The sequence below is a fragment of the Lathamus discolor genome, chromosome 1, assembly GCF_037157495.1.
Source record: "Lathamus discolor isolate bLatDis1 chromosome 1, bLatDis1.hap1, whole genome shotgun sequence".
Lineage (NCBI taxonomy): Eukaryota > Metazoa > Chordata > Aves > Psittaciformes > Psittacidae > Lathamus > Lathamus discolor.
The window spans coordinates 57085069-57108706 of record NC_088884.1 but is presented as its reverse complement, the minus strand read 5'-3'; the positions used below and the strand labels follow the sequence as shown (position 1 = coordinate 57108706).

General features: G+C 45.4%; 2 protein-coding genes across 8 annotated transcripts in view; one reads left to right on the top strand and one right to left on the bottom strand.

The window, feature by feature from the left end:
* Positions 1-14836, top strand: part of BORCS5 (BLOC-1 related complex subunit 5) — an 89188-nt gene extending 74352 nt beyond the window's left edge. For both annotated transcript variants that reach the window (XM_065672580.1, XM_065672571.1), the window contains one exon: positions 12524-14836. In XM_065672580.1, coding sequence (XP_065528652.1) covers positions 12524-12754 — 231 coding nt within the window. In that variant the 3' untranslated portion in view covers positions 12755-14836. The remainder of the gene's footprint in view (positions 1-12523) is intronic.
* A 4130-nt stretch (positions 14837-18966) lies between these two features.
* Positions 18967-23638, bottom strand: part of DUSP16 (dual specificity phosphatase 16) — a 70911-nt gene continuing 66239 nt past the window's right edge. For all 6 annotated transcript variants that reach the window (XM_065672534.1, XM_065672544.1, XM_065672531.1 and 3 more), the window contains one exon: positions 18967-23045. In XM_065672534.1, coding sequence (XP_065528606.1) covers positions 21881-23045 — 1165 coding nt within the window. In that variant the 3' untranslated portion in view covers positions 18967-21880. The remainder of the gene's footprint in view (positions 23046-23638) is intronic.

Genomic DNA, 23638 nt, shown 5'->3' with positions numbered 1-23638 from the left:
GTTTTTTCCTTTATCAGCTTACTGCAAAAAGTCCTTGTAATGGGTACTGTAACTACATACTACTAGTATATAGTTAAGATGTCCAAAAATACATCCCTTAATATTTGGCAAGTAAATAACTTTTGAAGTCACACAGCACATTTGTGTCTCCCAATAGGTTTCAGCTGTTTAAATTTATGGATAGGAGTTTAAATCCTTATTTTCTGTGTGCAACAAGTCTAGTGCGTTTGACAGACTAACAAGAAAAGCACTTTTATACATCAGCATTATAAACAATCACATTGTTGCTTATCCCATGCATTTAAACTCATAAACTGTGATTCAGCCATTCATGTCACCATGTGTGTGAAATAAAACATGCCCAGCAATTTGGGGATTTAGGAATTTCAATTTATTTTACGTGAATGCCTTGTGGCTTTTTGACCTTTATCACAACTGTGTTGTTTCTGTGACATGCAGCGTTTGTTTTATTGAAGAGACCTGTCACCTAGTGGCAAAGGGTGCTGAGGAATGTGGCCTGCAGAGGTCATGAAGATGGTTTTGTTACAGCTCAAGGGAAGGATGGGTTTGCTATTGGCAGGGCTTGTGGCTTTGAACTCTCAGTGTTAGAGGTGAGAGGGCTGGCAGTGGTAGGGACAGCTTGTAAAGGTTTGACATTCCCTGGTGAAAATTAAAGGACAAAGTACCTTGAAGGTGGTGATAAAGGGAAAAGCTGTCTAAGTGTGGGAAGCTGTTCCATCACCAGGAATAAGTGAATCCTGGGCCAGAAACCTTAGAAGAACATTGTGTGACTGGGGAACTATGTTGATGCAGTGCATGATCCCAATAACCAAGGCTGCAGTTAATTTAGAATCGTTAGACTTGGGGTACTAATCTGCTGCAAGCATGCATATTTTCTACTGGGCGATGCACCACAGTCACTCTTAACTCCATTGCTCTCTGAGCAGAAAGATTTGGAATGTCTGGGGTTCATCCCATGCTTCAGTCAATTAACTGGTGAGAAATGGACTCAAATGAAGAGGAAGCTTTTGCTTTTGGAGGTGTTTTGCTGGTCTTTGCTTTTGTTTTAGTACTCTGCTGAGTGAGATGTTTGTTGCCATTCCTGTTAATTATGGTTTCCCTTTAGGTAGTATCAGAGCTGAGTTTGCACAACTATTTGTGAAAGCTGGTTTTAGCAGATTTGCCCTGAGAACAACACACCTTCTAACTAAACTGAGTTAGGCTAGCAAAATACAAATGGCCAGAGTGCTTCTTCAGCTTCAGGACTTGAAGGCCCATGTGCTCATATGGATCAGACCGCTAAGTTACCTTTCATCCTATTAAAGTGGAGGGCTCAGAGGATCCAAAGTAAGCCTGTTACATGAAGCTTGGCAAAAGCGAAAATGGAGACGTGTTTAGTTTTGACACGTGTATAAAGACTTTCTAGATGACACCATATTAACTTGCGAGAGAAATTAAGCCTTTAGGTACACTGACTTAAATTAGCAATGCCCCAAATCCCAGGAAAGAGGCCTGAGAATTCCTTGGAGTATAGTATTTCTGAAATTGGGAACAGCCTGGTTTGAAATGCAACTTGTGTTTTCACAGGATTTAATGCCATGCTGCCATGCCTTTTTAGAGAGGCTAGAGAACTTAGTGTTCTGTAGAGAAACCAGTACCAGTCTTTGGCATCTTGGAATTACGAGATTGATGAGGACTGTGGTCATTTATCATGCTCTTTTTCTCCTTTCTTCTGTGATGAAATGCTGTTTATAAAGACTGGAATCTTAACAGGCACCATCATGCATAAATAAATGTGCATGGTTGTTAAGCTGGAAACGACATTCATGTCCTTGAGTTCATTTTGCTCATTTTTCTCCAGCCTTATGTGTAAGTAGCTTGAATCCTCGAGTGGTGGGGTGATGTCTTAACCAGCCAGCATCAAAATTGGAAAAGGCTTTTGAAAAAGCTTCACAGTTGTTACTTTAATGCATAGAATGAATGTCTTGCTGTGTATGCCTGAGGCAGATGGGTAAGTGCTCTGTTGTAGATGAACTTTATGAAGTGGTCTAGCAGTTATCAAGAGGAAAGATTGTTTGCACTTCTGACAGCCTGAAATTGGTTACATTGATATGTACTGCTTCATTTAGTGTCATAAAAATATCAGTCCCTCACTCCTAGAATGTGTGAAATCAGCTCCAGCATGCTACCTTTTCTCATGCTTTGGTTTCTTATGGCCTTTTGAGAAAAGATCTAAACTGGAATCCTTTCCACCACTAAATTTCTAAGGAAGAGTAGAAAACTAAACATAAGCAAGCATCTAGCAGTCAGAAAGGTTTGTATTATTATAGAGCTTCCGTGCTCAAGAGACGGGCACTGAAGATTGGAAGTCTGGTATGCTAAGGCTTATATTAATGTTTTCATCAGGATAGTGCATAGAGTTTATTATTATCAGGCACCAGAAGGAATAGAATCCATTTTTTTCTCACAGCTTGTTTAAACTAGGGAAGTTGTTTCTTATTCTAGCCTTGTTATCCCAGGAAAAAAATCCAAGCAACATCCAAATAACCAGCCCCCATCCCAACATCCTACCTTCAAATAGGAGTAAGAAGTATGGAGGTCCATTCCAGAGTTAGCAGACTTGGTACTGAATTTGGCGTGAAAAAGATTTGAAATACACCTCAAGCTGACACTTGCTCTCTTCGTATCACACAAGGTACTGCCACGAGGAATAGGACTGTATAGATTGTATTGCACAAGGATGAGAGTTGATTTCATCTGACACGCTGTGTGCAGTTCCCGTTATGTTCAAGGAAGGTGAGTTCATAGTATGACAGAAGGACTATAGGGGTACCTGGGGATTGCAGAATCTTGGGGAAGAAACTGGAGAAGCTTTTCTTGTTTGGCTTAATCAAAAGAAGACTGAAAATGGTATGATTTTTCTTTCTCAGTAAGTCTGGGGTTAATGTAGATTGAATGTCTTATCCTGTCTGGGTTGTGCCAATACTGGAAAAGTCACTTTACAGACTTCCATTCTTAACAATTATCTCCCTGTTTCACTGTAGAATTGAAATTTTCAAGGTGTCAACCCTAAGTGAGAACTGGGGGGTTGGGGGAGTGTCAGGAATGTTAGCTAAAAGCTGTTCAGCAATTTGATGTTCATTTTAGATGGGTTAGTCAGTATTATTTGCAAATATTTGGAGTTGCGCTGATGGCTTAAAGATGCTAGATGGTAGGCTGGGGGAGCGCGGTTGACCTTGTGTTAGCAGCCCTATAATTAGCATTCTGATAACAATCAGATGTGATCTGCAGAAATGACTTCATGTTGAAAGTATTACAAAGCTTTAGTGCAAGTAATCTGTTCATCTTGCTTTTTGTGAAGGGTAGGGTTTCCTTAATGTTTCTGTGCCATTGGGGCATGAATGTTTCTATATGAGAACATTATTAGTCAGTATTTCAACACTTGCTCTAGAAGTATGAAACACATCATTTACTATTAATTAATTTGTGCGGGTGTTGTTCCTGACTGGATGTGTCATTTATCTCTGGAAGACCTGGATAAAATGCTGAACTATAGTATAGTAGAATACCCTGTAATCAGGTGTATGAACTGTGCTGAACTGTGGTATAGTGGACAAGAAATAAGATTTGTGTTTTTTTTTTGTTTTTTTGTTTTTTGTATTTTATTTTACCAGAACAGAAAGTAATGTATTTGAAGAGTAATTGAATTATCTAAAAGGTAAAATCTCAGCATAGATGAATTTCAGCTGAAGAAGGTGCTTAGGTAGTTCTTGTAAAACAAATCAACATAACAGCAGTATATGGCAAGGAGTTTATAAGAGTTTTTAAGGTTAGAAAGGATTCTTGGGTCATAGCCTTTCCTTTTGCTTAATCCTGTCCATAGTATTAATTCTTGCTTGTGCCTGAACTAAACTACATAGGAACTGAAGATGAACTACTTGCTTTTCAATTGTAAGTTCTCCTTCCAGGTCATACTGTAAATTTTCAAATTCTTGCTTTTGATCAATTTGTTCTAGAGATCCATTTGTAGACATGAATAAGAAGAGGGAAAGACTGAGCCCTTTGTGAAACCTGAGACCACTGCAGCTCAATGCATAAAAAGTAATTATCAGAGTGAATTAGAGTTACCAGTACTCACTTGTTGAACTTTTGTCTGAATTGTCGATCAGTGGTGGTGGTATGTAACTCTTGTTATCATATTTCGAACAATAGTCTATAGCCTCAGAAGAGCTTGCTGTGGAAATGATCTACAGTGCTCAAGATTTCCTTGGGACTTTCCTGAAGCCAGAAACTTACAGTCAGATGTTGTGACCTCCAGACAACTGCTGCGACATTTGAACTTTGGCGCTGTGGAAGTATGGTGGAGTCAGTCTTAAAAGCAGCTCTCTTGTGAATGAAGGAGTAGATCCTCCCCTTATCATCATCACTGGGATGTACTTGGCTAATTTCATTTTCTGTTTGAAAATGAAAGAGCTGATGTAGAGCTTTAAAAAGATATTTCAGGAATTTTTCAGATTATCAGTGGCTAACATTGTTAGAGCTGACATACCTTTGAGTTTTCCTGGCAAGAAGTTGTCGGTGTGTACTTTCGTATGAGAACTGTGGCTGTCAAGGAAAGAGCAAAAGCTTCATCTGTGCTGTCAGGTGTCCAGAAATCCTCGATTCCTGACTGCTGGGCTTGTGCCTCTGTGCATCTCACGCTTCAGCCTTCTTGCGTGTATACAGGACAGCTGTACAGCACATGGGAAGCAGGTCTGATGCGACCAGATGTGTTGGACTGGCTGTGTAAGTGTGGCAGGGTGCTTGAGCCCATCTTCGTCTGCAGTTCCCCAGACAGACAACAAGGGAGTCCTAGGTAATCTTTTTGCCACTTAACAAGCTAGGAGATGGTTAAAAGTCAGCTCCTTTGCATTCTTTGAGACAGATTTAAGAGGTTTTTCTTAAGTAGTTTTTTTCTTCTAGAAAACACTTTCTTCCAGTATGTCTAACCCTGACTAAATATGGCAAAGGTAGCATTAACTCCCTTTGAAAAATTTGGAAAGAACTTCTATAGGACATCTGGAAAAGAAGACCTACAGCTATCAGGTCCAAAGTGTAAAGCTAAGAATAGTATCACTGGATCAGACAGCTTACAAGTGTAATGATGCTGGCTAGATAGCACCTTTTCACTCTGAAATGAGAAGTGTTTTCTGAGAAGCACCTCACTATTGATAGTAGTCATCTCTTTTTCAAATCAAAGCTTATTTTTGATGGAAAAACCAACTTGCTTAAAACTAGTCATTCTGACATGTTGAAAGTATGGAACTAAAATTTATGATAAATAAAAGCCTGAGGGTAAGTAACATTTACAAGTGCTGTTGTCCTATAATATGCAAGCTCTGGCTGGATATAGGAGTATTCTGGATGATTAATGCAGCAGCAGTGTAAGATCAGGGAATGAGGAAGGTGGAGGCCGTGTTTCATAGTAGAATTATTAGGTAGTCCGAAATAAGAGTCGTGCGAGTTATAATTTAGGTAACAGATCACTGTAGCAGATACAGATTTTTCTTTCTCCAGGAACAGCTAATTAAATACAGACTAGGAGTTTCTTACTAATTTCTGTGGAGCTCGACTCCGTGAAAGAGAGGTTTTGTGAGGACATTGTACACGTAGGTTCATTAATCTTATGTATTGTCTGTGTGCTTTCTTGTGATACAGTTTTTCTTAAACTTGCTTTGCCATTTAGGGGGGATATGGAAGCATTTCTGATGCTTTGAATGTAATGTTATATTTTTTTAGTCATGATTAGGGTTTAGGGATGGCTTTTTAGATGTATATAGGTTGTTCCATGAAAGCAGCAATGGAAAGCTCTAAAAAGTGTTCTTACTAGTTAAAGTCAATACACTAGAAATTACTATAACCTTTTCTTGGCGACAGCTTAGAAAACTTGCTGATAAAATCAGGTAATTGTTTGCCCCCTAAGAATCCTGTTGTGCATTTTAAAGTCTGACGCAGCCACAGCAGAGGGACACAGGTTAGGGTCTAGGAACGTGTGCAGTGGGACAGATGGTGCCTCTCTTCATGCGGTAGTCCTGCCACTCCTGTGACTGTTAGGCTGACAGGTCAGTAAAGCAAGCTGATAGGGCAGCAGTCTAACCCACTGAAGGAGAGCCTGGGAAGACTGAACTTGTTTTGGACTCCCCTGCCAACTTATGTGCAGAACTGAGTCTGTGATTGTGAAGCTAATTTGAAGAAGGAGGGTGGGACTGCTGCTTTGCAGCCTGAGTTTGGGTTGGGTTTTGTGTAATGTGAAACTGTGCCCTGAATTTCACTTGCTTATGTTGTGGTTTAGCTGTTGTGAAAGGGAAAGTTGATAAGTAGCTGTGGTGTTCAGGGAAATTAAGTAAAGAAAGTCCAGTAGAACAGGACTGGTGATATGAGATGTGTCCAAGCTGGAGAGCTGACTACAGTATCTACGGCACCAGATTCCAGATGGCTGCTGGTTGTTGGGCTTTGCTGTCCATTTTCAAGCACCTCTGTGAAGTGGGACCCTGCCTTTTCAAACGCTTGGAAGTCTACTAGTTCATTAGTGCTGGGTGAGAGGTAGGTATTGTTTTAATCATAGCTTTAGGACTTTTTTTAGCAACAGTTAGTGATAGCAGTCATAACTTAAGCTTGGGGGACTGCCAGTTGGCAGAGGGATGCTGGTAGCTCTCAAGCAGGGAAGGCTTGAGCCGGAGCTGTGAGGGAGACGTGGGCTGTGGAGGTCAGACTGCACGGTAGTGACAAACATATCCTGTACAATAACACAATATGCAGGAAAAGATTTACATCAAGGCAGAAGAGCTAGTTTCAAGAATGAACATTCTAATTCTTCTGAATTCTGATTTTTCTTTTGTGCAACCCTGGGCCTCCCAAGATAGTTAAATCTTGGTGTTACAGGTGCAGCTGCCTGTCTTATGCTAGCATATATCTACTATAGCTCTAAGGGATCAGGTACAGATTTAGCTGTAGAACTTTTAAAGTAGGGGCTCTGATGTGCATATTAATGTTACTAAAACTCAGTGTTAGAGCTGGTTAAAATGGTTACTCCTCATTCTCTAACATGGCTGTGATCTATGCAGTGCTTAGACAGAATAACCCTTGTCACTTGTTTACAGCAATGACAAATTACAGAGGGAGCAAAAAGGCTCAGTCTTGGATATGATAAGCAAAACTTAAACACAAATTATAACTGTTTACCTGGCAGTTGAGCAGAGGAAGGGTACTCATGAGAGCTGTACTTGTGACCGATGCTGCAGAGAAGGACATGGGATCCTTGGCTGGGCATCTCTGTTTTCTACATTGGCAAAGATACTATGCAGTGAGTTTATCACTTACCAGTGTGTGGGATGAGTTGGAGAAACAGAGGATGTTCCCATCATCAGGAAGTCATCACGACCTATTGTGCTGGGTTTGCATGATACTATCAAAGAGAGAGGGGAAGAGTGAAAAAAAAACCCTCATTCATTGAGCACATTTGTTTTGAAGCAGTACAGAAAGAGGAGCTGTCTTCAGTTTTAAGTGCGTTGATTGAGAAGTATTTTCACACCAGCACATTGTGACTAATATTCCATGCAGTCATGTTCCTGCCTGTCACTTTCTGATGTGGTTTTTTGTGCAGCTGCAGGAAGGAGTCCATTTAACCCCAGCCAGGCACCTGACACCATGAAGGGAAAGGCTGCTTGTGCTCGGGGTGCTGTTCTAGCAAGTGAACTTTCTGCAGTAAGGTTTGTGCCTTAATTGCTGCGTTTCTTTGAGTGGCAGCCATAGGGGATGGGAGCTGACAGCAGCACAAATGGATGTCTAGCTGAGCTCTTGAAGGCTGTTGCTGAGTTGGGGGAAACAAAACATCTTCCTGTTGGCATTTTAAGGAGAGAGTAGAGAAGCTGGGAATGACAGAGCTTCCTCTTGTGTTTTGTTACGTATTTGTTTTGTTACGAATGTCAGCAGTGCCTCTCTAGCAGTTTGATTCCAAGTTTAATGAACTTCTGATTGCATTTGTATGTTCTGCAACCAAAGGAGGTATGTCTAGCTGAAGTTTTCAGTCTCAGTCATTGAAGTAATAAGATGTAACCTCTGTTTCTGAGAGCTTAGGACACTGGGCATGCTGAGAGCATGCCCATGACGGAGGTGCTATAAAACCACTCCAGGTAAGAGGTGTATAGAGGGTACTGACTGGTTTGTTTTCAGTGTGGTCTCTAGAAAGGAACTGGGCAGTGTCCAGTGCTGACCTCAGTCTTTTTGTGGACTAAATTAATGTCTTTATTCTGCTTGGCAGTGTGGGCCAAGAAGAATTCAGAAATGAATGCAAGAATTTGTGGTGTGCAAGATGTCTCAAAGTACCCTCGGTTGTTTTTGTGTTTCATCAAATGGGCCTGTGTAATGCAGGGGAGAGTCTGCAAGCCCTTACTGGTTGACCATGGAATGGTGTAGCAGGAGAGGCTGTGCTGGGGCCCTTTCAAGTGGGAGAATAGCCATCTTGCACTGTTGTAGGAAGTAATTGTGAATCTGGTTTCATTTGAAGAAAGAAAAGACCAGTAGATGTCATTTAATGTTTAAAACATGAAGCTGATGCATAAATTATTGTCCTGCTGCTACTGATCTGTGGAGGAGCTTTGAAACAGGAACAGACCCAAATACTGAATGTCACTGGCTGTACAAAAAAAGTGTGTCAGGCTGGAAGGTGAGTTTCAGCTTGTCTGTTCTTATGATACTATACTAGAAGTAAAACTGAAAAAACTCTTCCATCCTTTTTGATGTCAGAAGGGAAAAACATCTTGTCTGCTCTGGGCATGTCCAGCCTCGGGTTTGCTGCTTTAAAAGGAGGATCTGTTTTTGGAAAGAAATAAAATGCACAGTGGGAGGTCTCACCCCATCACTGAGAACATGTCTTTTTTCTCCAAGATCAGGCTGGGCAGAATCTCTTGCTTTGATGAGAATTACGACCCTGACTTTGCATCCTGGGCTCTGCCCTCTGCTTTTGTTCTGAACAGATTTCAGGTCATGTCTTTCAACTCTCTGAACTCCTCTGTAAGTTGGGGATGATGATAGCTTACTCAGTGGTGATGTTTGAAGGAGAAATTGGTGATGGTGAAGCCTCAGTGGTGAAGTCATTGAGGGCCTGGTGACAGCACAGCTCCGCATCTGTCATGGTTTATGGGTGCAGGGTGGTGACCTGCTGATGGGGAAGTTGTCTGCAGCTGCGGTGGCCTGGCATAGTAGGAAGCTGGAAGCAAGCAGAACAGAAACAATGGCTCAGATAAACACTTGCAGATGGGTATAGAGCAGTGAAAGAGCTGCTGGCTCTGAGGTGTCTTGCTTGGCTTCCCAGATTGCGTCTAAGGCAGTGGTGGGCAAGAATGTTGAGACCCGAGTGTTTTCCAGAAGAGAACATGGCAGGGCCTCAGATCAGGGAGGAGTTGACACAAGCTGCTCAGAGAAGGCAAATTCACTCATCTGACTCTCAAGGGTGCCTTGAAAAGCATGGACTTCCTTGACTGTAGGCAAGCGTGCAGTCTGCCTAAGCTCCCTTTCTCTGGGTGCTTTTTACTGCTACTGCATGGAATTAAATAGATGGGAATTAGGCGGATTCTTATGTGTGTTCCCTGTTCACTGCAGATTCCTAAAGGACAGTTTTAGTCTCTGTGGTGGACAAATAGCACTGACCCTCTGAGGTCTGCAACTGAAGGCCCTGTCTGAGTGCCAGAGAAATGGGTCTGCATGCCAGGAGAGGTAAAAGCACAAGGTCTGGCACTGGAGATCGCTTGGAGGGGAGGAGGCAGGAAGGATGTAAGTGTGTATTTAGGCCAGCTTCAAGGAAAGCTGCAAAGAGGCATTGGCATTTCTATACAGGCGTTAACATGCAGAGGGTTTTTTTAATTTGTTAGTTAAAAACACCAGGTTCAGACTGAGTAAAAGTTGGCTTTTCCTCACAGTTACTCAATTTCAGTCTTCTTTGTCGTGTCTCTGGCTGTGCAGCTGCTGTGGCCTCCCACAGCTGGCAAACTTGAACACTAGGTGTAGGGAAACCATAGGAAGCACTCACTTCCACCCTTTCTCTTTTTTTGTGAGGCAGCTTTTTTTACAGCCATTGTGAATGTGTCCAGAAGTAGCTGAGAACTTGGAAGGCCACTCTGCATTTCTTCCTCCCTTTGCAGGTCAGCTTCAGCTTCCCCTTCAGTAAGTGGATGTTACTGGTATTTACATATGGAGCCAAAGAGTCAACAGATGGAATTTATTGGAATGGAGAGAAAAGGGGGCCTTTGTATCTTTTTGTTGCAGAGCTTGGTGGATGTGAGCTTTGCCTATTGTGCTGAGGTCACATGGAGAACCTGCCTGTGGAGGAGAACTTCAGCACCAGAGGAGGTTTCTGCCTGGGTCCCCATGCTGCTCAGTTTAATGAGGCGTGCTGGCTTTTGGCAGGTTTCCTACTGGCTGCCACTCCGTACCACTGTCTCTCATTAGGTAGGATGTTTTTAGGCGCTGGGTTGAATTTACTTCCATCCCATACAGACCTGGTGGTGGTCTGCTTTTACACACTCCAATTTACTGAGCTAGCACCAAGCTACTAAATTATTAAGCTGGGGTTTTAATAGAAACCCCTGTAGGCTTAAATTGTTTCTACTCTATTTGGAGTTTCCTGCTCTGCTGGTTTTTATTTTGTCCCGTGCATGAAAGCGTGGAGAGAGGAATTCACAGGAAAGCACAGAGGCAAAGAGGAAGAAATCTGCCTGAGAGCACTAGAAAGTACAGACAAAATAAGAGGTTAATCGGTGCTGTATCCAGCTCTGATGGAGGTGATAGGCGGGAAAAATGCCTTCTAAATCCCCATGATAGTTGAGCGGAAACTTGTGTGTTTGTTTTCAGTGCTCTTTGTAACTTAGGTTTCTCAATAAAGTATTTTCTTGCCTGACTATTTTTGACTTGAACTCTTCCCCAGGGCTTGAAAAGGGAGCAAACACAGCTCCCCCAGCTTTTGCCTCAGTGCTAAACCCTGCTGCTGCCAGTAGGATGGCAGTGCTCTGTTTGGTGGAGCTTCGCTGCTCAGTGGGGAATGCCCCTTCCAGCTTTGCATCCTTTCCACCCAATCCTCCCCTTGCTGCAGGCTCTCCTCTGCAGCCTGGCACCACTGCACACTGGGTCAGGATTACACTTGCTGATTAAGTACAAAGTAAGTCAGATATGGTCAGCACAGCTTGGTTTTCAGCACTGCAGTGATAAAGTGGTGTTGTCTCTGATGACAGGTACAGTTGCTGTCCTCCACCAAATGGTTTGACTCTGCCGGTGAGGGATGTTATTTGGCCTGGGCTTCCTGGTAGACCAGGAGTTCTCAGCACAGATTCCCTGAGGCTGCTCCATCATAAGCCATGACCTCCTTCCTCTGGAGGTAATTGGATGGCAGAGGTTCAGAAAAACAGTGGTAAGAGCGAGGCAACTGGTCAGTGTGTGTCCACTCCTGCCGTTATCTCAGCAGCCGCTATGGGCAAGCACCAAGTCCCAGGTGAGGGGACTGCTTTCCATGGGGACATGGATGCATGCTCGGTGTTCAATTTGAACAGCCAGCATACTGAAGTAACTGCACTCGTCAAGCACAGCTACAGTGAGCCACAGCACCCAAACTTTTGGTGTGCACTTGAGGGCTTGGAGCAGTCCTGTTACCAAGCACTCTGTAAGACATATCATGTCTTACAGTGTGTAAAGCAGCTGAAACAGTCTGACCTGGCTCGTGTACATACAGTGCTATCCTGCCTGGGGTTTGCAGATCTGTCTGAAGAGAAAGTTGGGCTGTGAATTATTAAGGCTACCTTCGTCACTTAATGGCAGGAATAGCACTGCAGTTCCTGTCATTGTCACCATCCTCCAGCCATGTTTGGGTACTTACTGTGTTTAATTGCATGGCTGATTTACTTAATATCTCTCCTGGGGTCACTCATAACACTTCTATTTTTAGTATTCGGGGAAATTAGGGATGCTAGTAATCCATTGTGGTTCTCTCTCAAGGCAGGAGTTTTCCAGGTGATAATGGTAATAACAGCTGTGGCTCAGTTGCAGAGCAACCTTGCTAAGCTGATGAAATTAGGTCTGGCAAGTATGGTAGAGCTTAACACTTGGAAATGAACAGTCTCCACTGAAAATATACTATGGGTGTAGGCAGAGGCTATGAGCTCCCTTGGTTTGGACAACTTGGAGAATATGCAGATGGTTTATTTGGGATATCCCTGGCAGTGCCTGTTGGCTTTCAGCCCTGTGAATACAGAATTTTCTCAGTGTTTAGATGTAGAACTCAGGTGGTCATTTATCCTTCCTAGTACAGAGCTGTGAATTATCCCATTTCATGGCAAACTCATTATGTACCTACAGAGGAACTCCTTTCTACCTGGCTGGTGTCTCCAGTAGGGTATTTAAGGTGCTTCTCAGATGCTCTTAGGAAAGACGCTTTTCAGAAGGGCCTGTGCTAACAGTTGGCCTAATGCGCCTCGCTCTGCTTGTTGTTTTTAAACAGATGGACTGCTCCGTGGAAACCCTTTATGGCTTCATGCAGGAGCGCCAGAAGAAGTATGCCAAGTATGCAGAGCAGATCCAGAAGGTCAATGAAATGTCTGCCATCCTCCGCCGTATACAGATGGGCATCGACCAGACGATCCCGCTGATGGAGCGGCTGAACAGCATGCTGCCGGAGAGCGAGAGGCTGGAGCCCTTCAGCATGAAACCCGACCGGGAGCTGAAGTCTTAGCTGATCCGTCAGGCTCCCATTGTCCTCCTCACCTTCCAGGCTCCAGTGTTCAGCACAGACGTACTTCAATGGGCTGGATGGCAGATGTTTGGGGCTCACGGCACTGCTGCGGACTCTCTGCCAGGGCATCGGAGGAAGAGCAGCGCCAGCTGCCAGAACTGCGCAGCTAGGAATGCAGGAGCCCCTTGGCCCTGTTGTCTGGAGAAGATGATTTACCATCCCTTCATCTCCCTCCGCTTGCCCTCCTGTCTCCTCCACTACCGCCACCCAGTTCCATTGCTGTGATGAGATGGGGGTTTACAGATGAGGAGTTTTCTTTCACCTGATTTTTTTTTTTTTTACTAGAAAAATTCAAAGGGACACAGGGTGTGACACTCTGACATGGGTTTTGTGCCACTGGGGTTTAGACCATTAGATAGCTGGCAGGTATTTTTGGTATCCCCTGGCCTAGGAAATATGTGTGTGTGTTATAGGTGAAAGTACAGGAGCTAGGGACTGGCTTATTAAAATCTGCCTATTATCATAATTAACATGGCTTGCACAGCAGGGGTTTGGCATGTCCTCCTCAAGGCTCCTGTTTTTATGGGCTCATTAATTTATGAGTCTGTAAAGGAATAACTGTCACAGATACGTATGTCTGTTAATGTTAAGCAAGCCTTAGTTTTCCTCTCCCCCTTGCCCTAGTAATGTCCCTTTGCCCCAGCTGCTGGCATTTTGTGTTCCTCCACCTTGCGCAGTGGTTCTAACAGGCACTGACCAGATGAGCACATTTTGCATCCAAAGTTAGATACGAGGTGTCTCTCTTTATTTTTATTGGGACACTAGAGTTGTCTTGGTGCTGTCTTTTCTACCAGAGGGATGCAGCTGTTTTCCTTCAAGTGTATGGAGTTGGAAGGAGGAGACACAAGAAGGCCTTTTGGCCCTTGCTTTGGCTTAGCTGCTGTTATGCTGAGAGCTTGCCCGGGCATGGTGTTTAATGACTGAAACCACCTTGCTCTTTGGGACTGTGCTCAGCAAACTGCTCCAAAGGCAACAGCGTGTTCTTCCCTTCTCCCAGGATTAGGGCCCTAAAGGAAGGCAGGCAGCATGTCCATGCCCCCTGGGTGCTGGGCTGGCCTGTAGGAGACAGGATGTTTGCCAAGCTTGCCACTGGTGTGCTGGCTGCAGGTGATTTGCAGCACCTCTCTGAGCTTTGGAGGGTAAAAATACTTGCTGTAAAATACTGCTGTAAAAATACTTGCAGCTCTAGAACTGGGGTTTAACAGCCTGTGTCACCATTGCGTGGCAGCTCTTGTCTGCAGCAGAAAGAGCATGTAACCAGAAGGGTGGAGCACTTGGTTTGCTGGGTCAAGGATAGGTTTGTGTGTGTTAGCGTTAGTCCCGGAATACTGCTGTGGTGAGAGGCAAAAGCATGCCCAAGAACCCCGTGTATGGTTGGGTGTATGTCAGGAGCACAGTTCCAGGGGTGAGGGCAGCCCTATTTGGGAGTCAGTGGCAGTCCATCTTCTAGTACAACACAAGACTAGGTGATTGCCAAAGTCTACTTGCTTCAATACCTCTCAGTACTTAAGAGTACATAGCAGCAAAAGATTGTCTCTAGGCATTTGGGAGTAAGAGTGTAGTAAGTTGTTGATGGTATTAATTATTGCCTGGTGGCAGGAAGCAACAGGCTGTTCTTTAGTTGCATTCCCAAAGTCCATGTAGCCTGGAGTGGATTTCTGGGATGCAGACTGCAGGCAACTGAGGTACGTATCTGAACCATAGCAGTAATTGAGCCTCAGGGCGTGCTGTGCACTGTCTGAAAGCCAGGTCTCATAGAAATGGATCCCCCTGGAATGATGCCCTGTGTCAGAGAGAGTATGGAACTTGGCAGGAGATTTTCTAGTAAAGGCAGCAGAGTGGGCCTTCTTGTCTGCTGCCTCCACCCTGGAGTTGTTACACAGGTGTGTATACATAGGCGTATGCTATATGTTGTACAGGATAGAACATGGGATCCTTGCTCATGCGTCCTGCAGTATTTCACACTCGGTTTGTTAAAGGCTTACGTGAGACAACCCAAGAAAACCTGCTTGTCATGGCCATGCTCATTGTCTGTCATGGAGCAGCCTCTGCCTCACACCATCAGACACACCAGAATATTCAGCAGCTTTAAATAGCAGCTGCAGGCGGTTTTGTCCTCCTCGTCCAGATGATGCTGTCTGGAAGTTTAGAATGTGCGACATTCACCCGTCTGCCAGACAGGATCATGGATATCCCACACCCTGCTGTGCTAGAAGCCTATACCGGTGGGAAGATCCTAATACTGGATCTCAAGGCAGGGGTTAGGCTGCGACGCTCTCTCCTGTAAAGTTTCTACACATTTGGCCTTGTGCTATTAAGTATCAGATCAAAGCATTGTGGTGCTAATGAGGGCAAGCGAATTGTCTGAAGGTTGCAGGCACGAAGGCTTCAAATCAGTTCCTTCCTCGTTTGCTATAAAACACCTAGGCAGTGGGCTGATAATGGGAGAAAGCACTTGTTCTTATGAACACTGGCCTGCAAGCTTGTGGATATGCTACTAAGCTGCCCAGCTAAAAGCTTTCTGCACAGCAAGGGTAGGTTGTGAACAACATGACAGATTAACTAGAAAGAAATCAACTAGAGCTGAAATGTGAAGGCCAATATCTCTTCCAAAGCACACAGGTCATCACCTTCATTCCACAGGCGATAGTCTCTTGTATTGGGTACTGTAAGAGAGTGTGCACCCTGTAATTGTTCTCAAACCATGGTTTACAGTTTTATTTAAAACATTGTCTGTGGCTTCATTAACTATAAGTGTTTGGCCCTCTTGCTGAGGGGAAGACATTTCCTGCCACGTCCTTTTGAGCTGCTGTTTGTTGCTTGGCTGCTCCTTGTTCGCTTTGCTCTGCATGCTGCTTTCAGATTCATCTCAGAGGCAGGCGATGCTCAAGGCGAAGCTGTTGCTTTGCTCCCTTTTTTGCTGTTTAGCAGGAGATTTGAGCTGTGACTGGAATTACCTTTCTGCTTATGAATTTCCTTTTCTAACCCAAGGAGAAGGCCTCAGGTATCTCTCATGAATATACTAGCAGTTATTTCTCCCATGAAGTTAGTGCTATAAACAGAGAATAATCTGATGTGCTCCACTGAAAACAAACATCTCTGCCCGGTTCTGCTTTTGGACGTGGTGTGTGGTACAGGTATGGGCTAAGTTTCTTGGTGTGCAATCTTCTGAGAAGCTGGAGAACAGGGCAAGTCTCTGCGTCTGTTGGTCCCTGCTGGCCTCATCTGCTTTGTTTCCTCCCCTGACTCTGCTGCTGTGGCCCCTGCTTTGTGCTGCCACTGGTGCTTATTGTGTCCTACACTGGTCAGTGTGCTATAGGCCAGGTTTGTTGTGTTGTTTCCGTTGTTTTTGTAATTTAATGCATTGACAGGGTGCTAACGTGCCAACCGACCTGCAGGGCAATTTCTGTGAAGATCTGCTGAAGGGGACAGAAAATAATGTGTTTTGGGGTTTTTTTAATATATGTATTTAAAATTAAATATATTTAAATATATTTAAATATTTAAAGTGTATTTTCCCCTCCTCTAAGCTTTTACACAGAAAGAGTAGAAACACATGTTTTCACAGGCCCAGTCACTGCATGAGCCAGCTCCTCTCTCAGACTGTGTGCCACTGGTTTCCTGAGGTACTAGGGTGATATGTCTCCCATTCCCAAGCTGCCAGGGTGTATTTCGATCTCCAGCCTTGTGGCTGAGCAGCCCTTGGTTGATGGGTGGCTATCCTGTTTGCAGACTTGCTCTGCTTCCAGCTTCCTACGTGCAGCATGTTCCCCAGCTCCAGCATTAAAACATTTGGGATTGCTCTTTTCCAAGTGTGTTGTTTCTCCAATTGCCTCACTTGTTCATTTACAGCCCACTTCTTGCTGTGATGTCTATGGGCACTACACACTGTTCAGAGCAGTAGGTTATAGCTTTAGTGCTTTGCACACAAGTCTGATTCCGGCTGCCCTGGGGCTGCCTCTGCCCTGGGGCTGTAAGGAAACCTGTGTCCCAGAGTGAAAGTAGATGTTGGGATTTATTTCGGTGCTGTTGGAATTCTGCTTGGCACTGATGTCCAGTTTAAATAAATGATGTGTGCAGCGATGGTTGTACCTCGCCAGCAGCGGGACAGTAGTTCAGCTGACTGCCTACCTTTTCTGTGCTGGTAACCTCGTGGAAGTAAAGAAGAGGGTCTGGGACTGGTGGATTCAGACACTTGGGAAAGATTGCAGCTTTCCTGTGCAAAGCACTTGCGGTGTGGCGCGCTCCCTGCCTGTGTTGGTAGGGCACTTGGACCTTGCCTGCACCCAACAGCTTTCCTGACATTCAGCAGTAAGGCTAAATGTGAGCAGCAAAGTATTCCTCATTTCTTACCCCCTCCCCCTTTTATCCCTGTCAGAAAGAGACCATGTCCTCACAGATGCTTTACATCAGCATTTTTTGCAGAAGGACATGGAGCTGGGTGTCCCTTAGCAGGCCTCTGCCCTGCCAGCTCCTCATCTCCTACCGATTGTTCACTCATCACTGAATGGGCCAGTTTGCACTTTCAGCCTCTTTTCAGCTGGTCTGTGGTACTTCTCAGGGGGCTTTTGGCTTGCTTTCAGCAGCTACTGTGAGGTTTTAACTTCTTCATAATGTGAGCCTGCACGGGACAGCCTGGTGCCCAGCAAGGTGGCACGGAAGGGAGAACAGCTCTGATGATGCATTATGAACACTGTTATTCTACCCGAATTTCCAGCTGTGGTCTTCTGTGTATACTATAGTAACGATACTGTGTTATAATGCTGTAATGTCTGAAAGTGCTAGAAAAGCTCTACTTTTATCTCAGAAACTTCTAACAAGTGCGGGGTAGCTAGGAGTTCAGTCGGGGTTACAATGTAGGTGAGTTTGGCTGGATCTCAGTAATTTCAGATTTGAAAAGTGGCAGCAACAGTCTTATTAGGAGCCCACTGCCTTCTCCAGGAGAAGCGCCAGCCACAGCTCTGGCCTTTGCCACCACCATGTTCTGGTAGAAATCAATTTATAACTTGTGCTGTCAGCCAAAGCATACCGAGCAGCTGGCTGATGAACATAGAGTTAGTACAAACAGCAGTTCATGGAATTACCGCAGTCCTACTCTCACTCCTCTCAGCCCCTCAAAAGTAGGGCTGCCTGATCCATGCCGGCGAGGCTTGACCTGTTTTCAGTCCATTTCCCTCTAAGAATGTAACTGTGATGGTTACATCAAGAGCCCAGTGACCTCAGGGACCTCTTCCCAGTAATGCCAGTCAGTGAAATGAAAATGAGATATTGATGACATCTATGAGACACATTCCAGTTGCCTCTCAGGTTTTGACTGGAGATGGAGTTAGACTGTCTCTTCAGAGAGCTGTCTGCTGGCAGAGTCAAGGGCAGAGGGATGGAGGGAACAAGAGCAGAGCAAGTCATGCAAAGCAGGCAAAAGAAGGAGTGGTGAAAGCTGAAGTGCATGCCTTAGAAGACAGAACTTGAGGGAACAAACACAGCCAGTCTGACCTACTTGGGATCAAAGCTGACTTTGGAATAGGGTGAGGGAAGCTTGAGAAGGTAAATCTTAGAAGACGGTCAAGTCAACCTGTTTTGTAGACTAACAAGCTGATGCCACTTAAGGTCTAGTATTGCACATGCAATAAGGGGCATGCTCCTCCTCCAGCAACCAGAAGTCACTCTGAATACTTCAGGACTGGCAGAATCAGTCAAAACAAGTCTTTAAACAAGGAATTAATTTTTTCTTCAAGGAAGAAGTATGGAAGGCAAGAAAAAGCCATGGGATTTACTCTGGATAATTTAATCAATTTGAAATACTTACTTCAGAAAGACTAGCCCAGCTGCATGGGGAACAGTTCACCCCCAGTAGTATGAGGCACTGTAGGGTGGTAATGCAGAGTACTATTGTTTGAGTGAGCAGAAGAGGTGGAGTAAGCAGGAACAGGTAAGAGGCTTACACTGTTCTTGTGCTGTAAAGTCACCACTGCTTGCAGCGAGTGGTCCAAAGCCACCCAACCTGTGTCATTCATTAACAGGCTTATAGCCGCAGAGGGTACGTACAGTAAGGTCAAGCCCCCTGCTCGACCTGGGTGCCAGGGAGCAGGTTGTACTGCAGGCAGGTAACGCACGCTCCACAGCCAGAGGCACACAGGCTCCTTCCTCAGCCGTTCTGTATAAACAGGTACCATTTCTGATTTTATTTCATCATAACATACAGGTAATGCTCATGACACAACAAGATGAGAAACTCACATTGCTCTGAACCATTTAAACAGCCTGCCATACACCAAAGAACATTATATTCTTATTGAACATGTACACGTTTCCCCCTCACATCCTCCACTTCGCCTTCCAAACTTCTACAAACCATTTCCAGCATTGTTCAGGTACAGGACACGAGTTCAGACAGGAGACAGGGCACCACCCTGGGCAGGACATGGGGTTAAGGCTTCCTCCTACAGGAACCCCTCCCCTAACAATACTGAGCCTACAGCTTTGATTCATTCGGGGACTGTAGCCTATTGGAAATCACGAGGAGCCACACGACCAGATTTTGGTTCCTAAGGAGGTGATTAACCAAACAAACCCCAACCATACGTATCTGTACAGAGAGAAGGGGAGAGAACACACGTGTGCGAAGGAGCACAAAGGACAGGAAGGTTCTGTTTCTGCCTCTAGGGATTGATTTGTGTTAGCCCCCCATTAACTGATTTAAATCAAAGACACAGGCTTTCACTGAAATCTGGCTGAGAGGAGCACTGCTAAACTGTTTACAGAGGTACGTATACACACACTGGAGTGTGTATATGCTGCAAATGGTTGTAATGTAATTGCTTTCACTTGATACATAAACAGAGACAAGTGGCAGTATGTTTAATGAATAGCCACGACCTGACATGCTTTCCAGTGTGGTGTCAACCTACGCGTTGCCTGGACTACCCCTTCTTCCAGCATCTTGTACACCTGGCATGAACACAGTCTCTGGGTTCAGTTACTCCTGGTGCTGCCTCTCTGTGCCTTCTGCACTTTTTAGGCTCGAGTTAATTAAGGCTGTAGCTTTCAGTGCTATTTTCAGCAGTCCGCTGTAGGAAATTAAAGTCACATCCTAGCCACAAAACAAAACAGTGACAAAATCTTCTGCACTTTTCAACAGAGTAAAACCTGAGATTTGAGTCACAAACTAGCTAAACTTACTTACAGTAAAAAAACACATAACCCAAGCTGCTGACTTGAATTAGGGCTTCAGTTTGCTGCTGAGAATTTCTTTCTAAAGCTGTGACCAAAGGGTAAATATTTATTACATGTGAATTACAATTTTCAGCTGCCTGCACTGAAATGGGACAAAACAATATCGTTCCCCCTGAAACACATGTTCTGAGGGGTGAGATAACTTGTGCAGCTGCCATCAGAGCAGGAAGGATGAAGCTTTATGCTGTGCTTCTGGTATCACCCACTGCTGACTGTACATCAGCTTGAGCCATGGCACTGCATGAAGGGTAAGCAGGAGGGAGGCAGCTGGTTTGCTGTCAGAAGCAACACAAGAAGGGCTGTGCCTCATCTCGCATGAACCACATGTTTCTCTTGAGAGGTGAGGATACGGTACCAGCCAGCAGCAGCGCGGAGGGAAACCAAGACCCTGCACTGGGATGGAGGACAAGAGCCAGGACTGAGTTCCTTGCAGTTGCTAGTGCAGGAGGTAAGCAGGTATCCCACTGAAACTGTCTTCCCAAATCCCCTCTTCTTCACGCCACACTAAGAGATGGGATGCTGGAAGTCCCCTTCTGTTTCCCTTGGACAGGCAGCCAGGTTTCTCAGATGAAGGCAGCACAACTGAAGAGAAGCTTCTATCTCCAAGTCCCCATCCATGTTAGGATGGGAAAAAACAACCACCTGCGTTGCCCCCAACCCATGCGTGACTGGGACCATGTATGAAGAGCAGTTCCTTAATGGTACTGCTCAACTAAGGACAAAAGCCCACCCCAACTCAATTTCAGCTTTCAAATAAAAAAAGCCAGGAAAAAAGCCTTTAAGAGCCACCTACGGAATTGTCAGTGGGCAAGAAAAGGATGTTGTGGTATTGTACCGGCTACTTCTCTTGCGCGTAACCCTAAGCATTAAACGCTCCATTACAGCTCAGAAGCCAAAGCAGCTGCCCCTCTCCCAGAAGCCAGCTTAGTATCAAAAATACAAATACTGTTTTATTTTATGTTTCAAAAGACTGGGGGAAACAGTCATAGGCAAGGATGGTTCAGTCACTGATTTTAGGAATTGTGCTGAACCAACTGAAGCACTTGTGCGTAGACAGCTTTCGGAGACAAAAGAGGAAAGAAAATCAAATGTGGCCAGTCAGTACTTGTTCACATTGCTTATGAACTGACCACCACCATCTGGCAGCCATAAAGCCCTAGTTTATATGAATGGTTGAGGTACTGGGTTTGTTTTTCTCTGAAGCAGCTCTCTAGCAAATCACCTAAAGCCTATCCATTAGAACAATAGTTACACCAGTATTTACAATGGTCTGAACCGTGTGTCCAGACGAGCCGTGTTGTAACCAGTCCCTATGTCCTTTGGAATCGCTCCCATCCTCCTTTCTTACAGGAAAAAGGTCTCCCTCCAGAGGTTGGCTCAGTGTCAGGGCTAAGGTGCACTGGTTGAGGACATGGGGCGTGAGGAGGGGAGAACAAAACTAGCTTTGATGGGGAGGAGCGTGTTTCAGTGGAACCGGAGAAAGGTTTTCATACTGAGAGCTTCTTTTATAAAGGCCACTGAAAGGATGTGCAATCCATTGCATATCATTGCTTTCTCTGTCAGGGACAGGTCTTTGAAATGTTCTGCCCTTCTCCAGGAAGGAGGAGGAGGAAAACCCAGCGGTACACTTGGTCTCCTTGGGCAAACTTGTCATTTCTTTGCCGTACTCCTCTAGTCCCTGTGTTCACGCTGGAGCAGTCACTCGCGTTTCTTCCCTCCCCACTTGCTTTCTGCACAGTTTGTTCTTTTCAGATTTACAGGGACCACTCAAACGCTGGGGGAGCAGCCTGGAGGGGGAAGCAACTCCGACACAGTCACATGAGCTTGCTGCCCTCAAGATACCTCAATGATCTCCATGCTGCCCGAAAAGCTCGACTGACTGCCTACTTTGCCCAGTTCTTCTCTGGATCTGTTGTCTGACATGATGCTCTCCCCAAACTCCATCTGGCAGCTTCTGCGCTTAAACTGCTTCTCGAAAGAGCTTTCCTCGTGCCAGCTCCGCCTGGAGTCACCGCGATCACCCTGCTTTGCCCTCCTGCGCACAGCACAGGCTTGGTCACAGCCCGTGGGCAGCTGACTACAGCTGTAGGTAGAGTAAGCAGCGCTGTTCCCATAGATGGCAGAGGCAGAGTAGAAATGCGAGGACTCGGCTGCAAAATACCAGCTGTTGGTAAGGGACGTAGCCGATGTCTGAGGAGCCAGTATGTCCGAGTGCCAGCCTTTGAGGCCCAGCCCCGCAGCAGACTTTGCCAAATGCTGCTGGCTGGTGGAGAGACCAAACAAGAAGTTCGTTCGGTAGTTGTCTTCCATGCTGCCGCTCCGGTGGAGGGGGTACAGGAGCGAGCGCTGGGTGGTGCCACTGCCACTGGCTCTCCCCAAGTGCTGCCGCTTGCTCTGGCTGTCCAGCTGCCAAGGGGCCTGGGGTTTCTTGGGAGGGTTTGCTTCCTCTTTGTCAGGGCTGGTTTCTGGGCTCTGCTCCGAGACCTCCTGGACGGGGGAGAACTGACACAACTTGCTGCTGCCCTCTAACGCAGTCGCGTGTTTGTAGTATTCCAGCGTGTCTTCAGAGGAGGCAAAGCCCTGAACCGATGCAGTCACACAGCTGCTACTTGCCGAGTAGGATACAGATTTGATATCCAGGGAAAAGGAGCGCTTCAGCCGGTTGCTGTCTTCCACCTTATCCAGGGAGACATGCAGTCCGTTTATGCCCTGGACCAGCGGGCTGTCTTCCAGAGGGGACAAGTGGCTGCTGCAGTCCATGGGCTTCTGTTCCACAATCTCAGAGGTAGCGGTAATGCAGAGCTGGCTGGTGGAGAGGCTGCTCTGCCCCCCTTCTGGGACCAGCATGTGCTCGCTGCTCTTTTCCAGGTGCAGAAGTTTCCTCTTACTGATATGGCCAGGCTGACCACTCTGGTTCTTGATCTTCTTCTCGAAGTCCAAAAGCTGGCCCAGGAAGTTGAAGTTGGGAGAAATGGTCGGCCTTTTTTCTTTCACGAACCTGGAAAGAGGGGACAGACAAACTGAGAATTAATTTAAGAAGCTGCTGTTCAGACCTGAGACAATCCTACAGCAATTGCTGTGAATGTTAACAACCTCTTCTTAACTTATGGGGATGCCTGGACTGAGGTTAAGTCAAGCAGAAGTAACCTGACAATGGGGTTTAAAAAAGGCAGCTTTTAAACAAGATAATGCTGAATGCTCTCAGTTGTCTCTACACATTACTTATGATGGCCACAGCTAGGTTTAAGTGTATCATTTTCCTTATTTTGTTTCACCAGTGGGATCTCTGCTCCCTCAGTTTGTGACCAAAGTTAAAAGCTCCTCCAGTTCTGCATGAACAGCTTCAGAGCTCAACCCAAGGGCCCTGTGCTACAGAAAGCAGACCACCATCCCCACCATTCACAGGGATGAAATCTCATGTTCCTTTCACCTCTCTCATGCTGTTGTTACTGCAGTGAGTGCTTCCTACCCTGCTTCTCTTTGTCTTGCCTGACAAAGAGCTCTGAGATGTGCTGACCTCATACAGCAAATGCCAGCAGTTTCTACCACATGCTGGTATTGACCACTGATACGATAATCAAACCCAGAAAG